General features: G+C 41.5%; 1 protein-coding gene across 2 annotated transcripts; it reads left to right on the forward strand.

The window, feature by feature from the left end:
• The first annotated feature begins 768 nt into the window (after nt 1–768).
• srek1 (splicing regulatory glutamic acid and lysine rich protein 1) lies at nt 769–9077 on the forward strand. 2 transcript variants are annotated; one of them, XM_022768820.1, is made up of 11 exons: nt 769–990; nt 1142–1275; nt 3425–3540; nt 3633–3779; nt 3976–4154; nt 4278–4408; nt 4505–4619; nt 4722–4826; nt 5277–5348; nt 5537–5651; nt 8790–9077. In XM_022768820.1, the coding sequence occupies exons 1-11, from the start codon at nt 863–865 to the stop codon at nt 8952–8954; spliced, it is 1407 nt and encodes a 468-aa protein (XP_022624541.1). In that variant the 5' UTR covers nt 769–862; the 3' UTR covers nt 8955–9077. The 2 variants fall into 2 exon arrangements, with proteins under 2 accessions (XP_022624541.1, XP_022624542.1); XM_022768821.1 differs by lacking the exons at nt 769–990; nt 1142–1275 and adding an exon at nt 2631–3061.
• The last annotated feature ends 593 nt before the right edge of the window (nt 9078–9670 follow it).

Here is a 9670-nt window from a genome sequence, read left to right on the forward strand (position 1 = left end):
CCAGCACTTTACTTCAGACAGACAAGATAGTAAATTATGAAAGTTTCCACTGGTCTTAATAGAACATACTGTACATACTTATACATACATATATACTGTAACAATGGAATTCAATAATGTGTTCTATGAATTATGTGCCATTGGCAGCATATAGCATATACAGAACAGGATGGGGCCAAGGATGATGTAAGGAGTTTGCTAGTTTAGTCCAGTGATTCCCAACCTAGGGATTGGGCCCGTCCAGAGGCTCACAAGATAAATCTGTGGGATCGTAAGATGATTAATGAGAGAGGTGAGAGAGAGAAAGAGAAAACAAAGTTCAGATACACATATCTGTTTTTAGCTTATGGACTTTTTATTAATTTATTTAGATTTTTTTTAAATAAAGCTGTGAAGTTTAGAGGTGACATGTCTCCTGGGCTATAATGGATCAAAAGCCAAAAAAAAGAGGCTGGGAACCATTGTTTTAATCTTTGAATAATGCATTTTATGCTTATTATATTTGTTTTGTGTGTAAAATCTTATATGAAAAAAATATTGGTAAACATTTATATCTTGCATAATAAATGTTGGGCAGTAAAAGTACAATGTTTCCCTCTGAAATGTGATGAAGCAGGTGTATAAAGTAGAAAATGGAAATACTCCCTGGGTAGTAATGTACTGAGCAACACTGTAGGGGGCGGTAGTACGACTCAACGTTTATTCTCCAACCCTGTTAAAAAAATACGAGGAAGCCAGTGATAGCTTTCTCTTCGCCCGCCTGGATGCTCTGTGTAATAGCACCGAGCTGGGTGACTGAGAAATAAATATTGTACGAATACTAATCTTAAATTATTGTCAACGTATTTATCAGTGTTTCACAATGAGCGGGATACCGGGGACCGCTGTCGTCCAGGTCACCAACCTGTCCTCGGCCGTGAGCAGCGAGCAGATGCGCACTCTGTTCGGTTTCCTGGGAGACATCGAGGAGCTGCGGCTCTACCCGCCCGAGTAAGCGCAACTTTCTCCGGCACGGCTAGCCAGGCAACACCGCGGATCTGCGGCCTTTCTGCGGATCCACACTAGACATTAAAATTAAACAGTCGCGGGTGTAATAACTAACTAACCCGATTTTTCTCCTCTTTGTTTTTCTCTTTCACAGCAATGCCCCTCTGTCTTTCTCGTCCAAAGTGTGCTATATTAAGTACCGAGACCCCTCCAGTGTTGGTGTGGCGCAACATCTCACCAATACTGTTTTTATTGACAGAGCTTTGATAGTAGTGCCATGTGCAGAAGGTGAGTGCAGCCGGTTTCGTTCAAACACATAAAAATGAAATGTCTGACTTGTCTCAGTGGACTTTCTATGGCCTGCTCCCCTTCAGTTCAGTCGTTTTGTTGTTTTTTGGATGAATTCTTGGGTTTTATTTTTCTTTTATTCACATGGAAAATTGGCAAGTTGTGCACTATTATTTGACACAGGTAACTGGTTGTATCACCTCACTAAATCCCTAGCTAGCTAATTTCCTATAGCGCCCAGCTAAGGTTTGTCTTTGGTGTCACATGGTGGTTTTATACAGAAAACATTAGAGCTATGGTGAGTGTTTTTTTTTGTTTTTTTTTTAAAGCTGCAAGACACTGTATTTATAAGGTTAACCTCACTGTAAAGACTGGATTCTCTGGAACAATTAGCTTGTGTATTTACCATAAGAAACTGCCATTAATGTTACTTGTTTTATGGGAATTACTAAATAAATCCATGGCAACTCTAGCTAATTTAATCACCTTTCTCTCTTTCATTTTTGGTGCTCTGTTTCTTTAAAATTTCCCTCCCCTTTGGTGCCACTGTTGTTCCCATGTGTACAGTCAAAAATGATATCACCTCTAACTTGATGCTTTTTGTCCACGTGACTTGGTGCTGGATGGCTACTGAGTTTATTAATTTGGTTTTGTATGTTTTTTCTGTGTGATTATGTGTGCATATCAGATGACTAGACTGGCCCAGCTGTTACACTACACTAGCCTGAGTCAGGCATTGTTTTCCAAGCCACTATCCCCGATCGGGCCAACGCAGCCTTCAAGGGGGAATGTGACCAGGAGAATAGCCCGCTGAACCTTCCAAGATGGACACCTTGTCTCTTTTTATTTATTTTTCTTTTCTTTTGGTTTGTTTCCTTTCATACTTTCCCATGTTGTCCACTCTCTACTGTCTCTATCTAGAAACTACAGTATTGCTTATCTCTAGCGTTGTGTTTATATTTGTTATTTTGGTTTGTTGTTTTGATTATTGTCCAACCCCCACCCCCCTCTCTCTTTCTGCTACAGCTGCGGCTTGTGTGTGATTGAATTCTGTCCAGGTTGCTACGGCATACCGGTGGGATGTGTATCACACATGGGATGCTAGGAGGATCACTAACCCTTTACTCTCTTGTCTCCTTCTCCTGTTGATGTAGTGAGGGGCTAGACGTTGTAAAAGTGAGACCCAGTAATAAAACCTTTACCTCATTTGAAGATAGAATCTTTTAAATTCTATTTGCACTTTTGATCTGGAGAGATTTAGGAGTTTTTCCCTCACATTACTACCCTACAGCTCTGATGTGGATGTTTAGTATTTAATAATAACACAGAATTTATCCATTTTACATCATTTCCTCTCTGAACCTGGAAATTCGTGACACATGCATTAATGTTTTGCGTCGTTATTTGTTTAGCACTAGGAAACTTGTCGCATTGCATAAATGGTCATTCATGCTCAGTGCCTCCAGCTATAATGAACTGAATTTGTAGTTATTTTGTCTCTTTTTAGTTGTACTTTACCCTTCTCCTTCAGCAGATTTTAACCCACAGTGGAATGAGCACAGTTCCTAATTTGGTTGTTTTTTATAGCTAAGTCTTGGCTAACATTTCCTACAGTTCTTAAAATTGTTGTTCTTTTCTGTATCTGATGTTCTGTGTGCTATTAGTGATGCAGCCATTGGGGTTGTCTTGTGTTGCACACCTTTCCAACACTGCGAAACGATCGCCCCACGGAAAAGCGCCCATGCTTGATATCGTATGGTTCATGACCAATATGTTTCCAGTACAGGTGACCCATGCATCAAAGTGTTGACTCATTCTCTGCATTGTGTTTTTTTTTTCTTTTTTTGATCTATGAAAAGAGACCAAGGACAAAATCAGTGTTCTTTTGTTTGTGAAAAAAAAAGTTAAGATTTTTGCACTTGATTGAAAATAATAATTCAGATTGACTGAGAAGAATAATGTAATAAAAGCAAAGTAAGGATGCTCGGTCTCCAGTATACCATGAGTAGACAGTAGCACACTTGTAGGCTGGATGGGGAAGTGTATGCTCTCTTTCTCTCTAGAATACAGTGGGCTAATTGTGCAGACATAGAGGAAACAGAGACGAGTCCCTCTATTGCCTTCACTAATATCTGCCTCTGTCCTGCAGGGAAAATCCCAGAGGAGGCCAAGGCCTTGTCACTTTTGGCACCTGCCACTCCAGTACCCAGTCTGATTCCTGGCGGGGGACTGCTACCAATCCCTACTCCAGCTCCGCTTCAGAATGTGAGTCAGCATCTTGTAGCTCTCCTGTTGCCGTGTCGTCCGTGTAATTCTCTGTCGTGTAAGTAAAACCAGTGTGTGTTTTCCACTTTCAGCTCAACCTTCCAGTAGTGAATCGGATGCCGGCCAGTCTTGACCCCACAGCGTCAGTGCAGTCCCAGCCCCCCCTCATGGGGAATGTGGATCCCTCAAAAATCGATGAAATCAGGAGGACGGTCTATGTTGGCAACTTAAACTCACAGGTAACATGATGTTAAATCTACCAGAAACTCTCATAAGGCTGTGACCTCCAACTTGTTTACTGTGGTTTAAGCAAACTGGAGGCAATCCTAATCAATCAGCAGCCCCAGTCTGGTTCAGACAGGAAATCAAACCTTTACATTCTGTACTTGCGAATGTTATGCACACATTTTTTTTTGTGCATTTTATTTCCCACAGACCACCACAGCAGAGCAGCTGCTGGAGTTCTTCAAGCAGGTGGGAGATGTGAAGTTTGTGCGAATGGCCGGAGATGAGACGCAGCCGACACGCTTCGCCTTCGTAGAGTTTGTTGAGCAGGACTCCGTCGCCAGAGCCCTGACCTTCAATGGAGTCATGTTCGGGGACAGACCTCTGAAGTGTGTATTGTTTGTTCAAAGATCATTCTTCAGTCAAATCCTGCATCAGACATTGTAAATGGAAAAACCCATTTACTTAAAATAACTTGTTTGTGTCAGCTGAGATTGTTTCATGTCTTTCAGGGTGAATCATTCCAATAACGCCATAGTGAAACCACCAGAGCTGACGCCACAGGCTGCTGCTAAGGAGCTAGAAAGTGTGATGAAGAGGGTGAGGGAGGCCCAGTCCACCATCGCTGCCGCCATAGAACCAGGTGACACATTTTCATTTGCTTTATGCATCGAGATTTAATGATAAAACAAAGAAGTTGTGTTGTATTCTGATGCTGAGTTTGCTGCTCTTGCTGTAGCGGACACAAAGACGCGATCGTCCAGCCGGTCCAGAAGGTCCCGCAGGTCCCGCTCACGCTCACACTCCCGTTCACACTCGAGAACGCGCAGGAAAAGATCCCGTTCGAAACACAGGTTCCCATTTAATACTTAGGCGTTTTCAGATTTCACTCTCTTGATGCTGTGATCATATGATGATCGTGACTTTTTTTTTCTTGCTTCCTCTTGTTGGAGTAGACCGTCGCAGAGGTCGTGGCCTGGGAATGACTCCCGCAGCTCCCGAAGCAGCCACAGGAGGCGCTCTCGCTCCAAAGACAGGAAACACAGTCGAAGTCGCTCTAGGTAACAAACAAACAACATATGAGGCATCAGTCTCCAAAGGATCAGTTTTACTTTATAACAAGTCCAAATGCTGTTTAGTGGCCTGGAGCCAAACTGGCTGTGAGGCACCATCTGCTGCTGTCATTTAATTTAAGATGCTACAGTCCTGCAATAATTTAGGTACTGTGTTATTAAGAAGACTAAATCTAAAACTAAACCACTCTGCTGCCATGGTGTTATTCCTGCACCTTGCAGTAGGGGTCACCAGGTTCTTAATAAGACTAGTAGCTGCCTGAGATTGGCTCCTGTTGACTGTAGTATCTTCTAAACCTTATATGAGGTGTTTTATCTATAATACAGCAATGGATTTTGACCCCTGATATATATTTCTTGGCACACTGTTGCTTGTATTGTTTGTAGCTCACACTGTCTCCAAAACCGCACTTAATCCATTTAATGTGTTGTCGCCAGGGGCCACCGGAGGAGGAGTAAGGATCGATCCAGGAGCCCTCGGAGGAAAGCAAGATCACCCTCACTGAAGAGGTAAATCCATCAGATGTCATCCTGCTACACTGGTTTGAGATGTTCTGAAGCTCTGAGCCCTTTGAGGTTCCGGTGTTTGTCCTGTGATTTACTGTGTGCACAGTATATATCAGGGTTTAGGCTTATCTGGTGTCTTGAAGGTTGTTACTGGTCCTCACTGTCGCTTTGTTTACGTTGGCTTCTTTCAGGGGTAAGAAAGACAAGAGGAGGGAGCGCAGCAGGGAAAGAAAGGACCGCTCCACATCCAGGAAGAGGAGCCGCAAAGACGAGGACAGGATAAAGAGCAAGGCCAAGCCAGTGAAGGTAATTAAGGCTAACAGCGTGGGAAACCTCAGTGGAAAAACACACACTGTGTTCTGATACTCGCTGATATAGAATCTGCTGATCGGTCTCTCCTCACCGACGTGGAAAATAAAGCTGTCACACCACTGATAATATAATGAGCCGAGCTTTGTTGCTCTAAAACACTTCTCAGGCACGAGGAGGAAAATAAGGTGTCTGGCAGTGTTGTAAAAAGCAGAGGAGCGGAAGGAGCTCCCTCCTTCAGCGTTTCCCTACTTTGGTCGGAGGAAGACATTATCAGTGACCTTGATTTCCTCTTTCCTGTGGCACAAGTGCTCGATACACCTGCCAGCTGATGCATTTTGTGAGCAATCTCCTTAATCATCGTCTTCGTTAATTATCAATAATGCAGTTATATTTTACAGCACAGCTCAGTAGAGCATTTGAACAGTGAATTAAATACAAGTTTTTAAAATCAAAAAGTAAACAAAATCAAATATTATGTCATTCAGAATGTTCTGCTCCTGCTTTGTCTGTCATTTGAAAAGATAAATCGTAATTCTGTGCAACTTGGTCTGGACATAAGTTAGATGAGATGCGACACACGGGGCTCTTAAAGTAAAGCCTGTGTTATTTTTGCATCAATGAAAGAAAGACTGTAACCTGCAAACACAGACGAATCAAGTAGACAAATGAAATGAGCTGCTGTGGTCATTCTGGTCTTTATTAAAGAGTATCAGCAACCAGTATGTACAGTACGTTGTTGGATCAATCGTGTGTGCGGTCAGTTAATTTCTACTCCTCGCTGAAATATCTACAAACCAAAATAAGTAGTATAAAATAGAATCTAGCGGATCGGTTGTAAATATTGCAAGAGAAGAATGGGAAAAGAGGTGTCAGCCAAAGTGCAGCAGCAGGCGCTTAATTTTCAGTTTGGAAGAAGGAGGAATTTTCAACACATCGAGGTAAGTAACATATTTTGCTGTGCAGTTCTTGTATAAAACAAAAAAGAGTGGACAGTGCTGAATGACGGAAACTGATCATTGTACACATTGCAGTGCAATTATCCAAACTGTACGGAAATTTAAAGAACGCCTGCAGAGCAGTGCGGAAAGTGTAGACAGTTGCAGTAATCAAATGAATAATCCTATAAATGTTTCAAAGGATGATAAGAATCTGAATGAGAACTAGAAGAACCAGATCATGTCAAACCAGGAATGCCAGCACTGAAGTTCCTCCAGAAGCTCGGTCAGAATGACGACCCCTGCCCCTGATTTCCAAAATATCCTGCGTGTTATACCGTCTGTAGTATCTACCACCTCAGTTTTTTAGAGGCATCATGGTTCTGTCTTGAATAATTAAGAGTGCGCCATGTGTAACACACATAAATCAACAAACTTGTGTATGTAGCTTCAAGATCATATTTCTGTTCTTATAAATTGTCATCAAAGTAAATTATTCAGGCTTTTCAATGATAGATATTAATTATTATGCTGACATGAAAGTCGTCTTTTTTAACTCTGAAAATATGCTCAAATCAGATCTTATAACTGTTTCAGTTCAAATGTACCGACCTCTATTCAAACATCAGGTTGCGTGTATCGTCGACCAGCTGCCTGTCTGCACATCTCTGGTTTCCCGTCCACAAATAAATTCCCCCCCAGTAATCTTGTTTCTTTGCTGAATGTAGCTCCAGTATCAAAGCACAATGAACAAACACCAACCTACTTCTACTCCTCCTACTCTACTCCTTCTTTTACTGTGAAGATTGCACAGAGGTGATAGCCCCGAGAGGAAAGGTGTCACGTTTTAGATTTGTCACACTTTATCTTCCCTGTTGATAACAATCAGAACATTCGTTCGCCATATGATGGCAGAACAAATGTTCTTCTCAGAAACTGCTGCAAACTTTGCAAAATGTTCGTTTTATGAGAAACTGCACTGCAGAAAGCTCAACGCCAGATCTGTTTTCTTTTTCTTTTCTTTTTTTTAAACAAACGCTCGCCCCTGTAGACAGTAGCTTGAAAATATAGTAGTGTAAGCTTCCATAGTAACATCCTAATCGTCTGCTACAGCATAATTAATCAGCCTAAGCTATCCATCTCTACTGCTAGTGTTTCCCACACAATACTTTTACCCAAAATATGACTAAATACACTATACAATACATGATGCTGCAGAGCTGACTAAGCTCCTAGTGGTTGTATATTGCCAATTGATTTTCCAGTGCGTCCTGGAAGTTTTCACCAAACTCTGTTGGAGTGGCCCAGACCTTATTAAAGTAGAGATGCTGGTGAATGACCTGAGTTTGAGCCGCTCAACACCAGACGTCCTAAAGAATACGTCTGCGCTGAAGCAGTTCTGTTTGAAGAATGGTCCGAGGTCTGATCAGCAGCTGCCAGAAGCCCTTGTGAGGTTATTGCCGCCAAAAGAAGTTCTACCCGTTATTAAATCCAAGGGTTCACGTACTTTCTCCAGCTGCATTGTGAATGTTTAATGTGTGTTTAATGAAGACACAAATGATTATAATTGTTTTTGTGATATAAGCTTAATCACATTGTTTTTGTCTACCTTCACGACTTAGAGAAAGATCAGATCAGAGCTGAATCAAATAGATATGAAAATAATGTCATAAAATAAGAAGTGTCATTGATTTAATCGTCTTGAGTTCTGTCTCTAAAATCATGGTGAGAAATCCAGGAAACTTGCACCTTAACTTTCATAGTTACTTCACTAACCATGTTCAGAATATTACTAGGCCTTTTAAGTATGGTCCTAGTTTTTCAGTTTTAGTTCAGCTCTAGTTAAGATTTCAGTTATGAATGCTTTTATTGTTTCTTATCTACCACAGAATGTCCTTACAGTGTCGGTTTTGCTTCTTGTGTGTTTTTTAAATTTGTATTTTTGCAATTTCCCTTTGGGATTAATCAAGTACTTTTTTAATCTATGACTCTTTGCCCCAGATCTGTTGTTTATGAATTACTGTCATAATCAAACTAATCAGGTTTGAGCTTAAATGTAGCCATGGAAATGTAAAAATTAAACCAGTTTCAAATTTTCATTTCCTTTCAAAATAATGAATATGTATTAAGTATTTTTTCCTTTCAGTCTTATTTTGGACAAGTTTTGTCTGACCAGGTTCGATCGTTGTTCTTTCAGGTGGGAAGGGACTATGACAGAGAAAAGGACGACTATGAAAGTGACAGAGAGGACTCGGCAACACCCAGCGAGGACATGACACTATCACCCTGCGTCCAGCACAACGGCAGCTACGTGACTCACAGCAAGGAGGATGCCGCTGTGGGTGCAGACAGCACCAAGTGACTGCTACGAGATTATAGAAACTAAATCCTGATCTATCAAACGATCTCAACACCCATTGCGTGCGTATAAATTCATAAACACAGGAAAACCACTTACAGCAGTGTGTTTTTCCCCATCATCATCATCGTCTCCTGTGGTGCAACCTTATTTTTGTTCAATTTCCTTTTGATAAAGAATCATCTTGGCAACATGGATCCTGTAATTTGGCTCATTGTCAGTGTCCCAACTAAAGAGGAAGTGAGCACTCAGCACTGCGGAGGTGGCCCCGCCTCTTCTGTTTAACAGGCCGGTCGAAGATGCTGGGACTTTTAATGTAACACAGCAATACAAGACAGAAAGTACCGAACAGTGGAATCAGCGCCTCAACAACAACTGATGAGAATCAAGTCGGTTTGTCAAGGCAACAGAACTGGGCTGCATGATACTGTACATATTCTCCAGTGTCCTCCAATAGTTTATGTTGAAGAACTCAAGCACTTGTCTTGTTTCCATGGAGATACTGAAGCGCTAGACATCTGGACCAGCGGTTCAGAAACATGCGCAGGCCTGAACCAGCTGCTGAGCATCGTCACAGTCTGTCACCACAGGATCAATAATGTATCTTAGAAAAGTCATTAAAAAAAAAAAAAGAGTTGAGGCAGAACCAAGCAGAAGTCCCACAGGAAGAGTTTGTACTGAGAACTGCGTTTTAACTTCAGATTTTAAAAAGACCAAAA

Source organism: Seriola dumerili, unplaced genomic scaffold (assembly GCF_002260705.1).
Source record: "Seriola dumerili isolate Sdu_G_001 unplaced genomic scaffold, Sdu_1.0 BDQW01001845.1, whole genome shotgun sequence".
Lineage (NCBI taxonomy): Eukaryota > Metazoa > Chordata > Actinopteri > Carangiformes > Carangidae > Seriola > Seriola dumerili.

Coding starts and splice junctions, on each gene's coding strand:
- srek1 (XM_022768820.1), top strand. CDS start 863: ATGAGCGGGATACCGGGGACCGCTGTCGTCCAGGTCACCAACCTGTCC. Junction 4,620..4,721: donor AGATCCCGTTCGAAACACAG/GTTCCCATTTAA, acceptor TTGTTGGAGTAG/ACCGTCGCAGAGGTCGTGGC. Junction 5,349..5,536: donor AGATCACCCTCACTGAAGAG/GTAAATCCATCA, acceptor GGCTTCTTTCAG/GGGTAAGAAAGACAAGAGGA.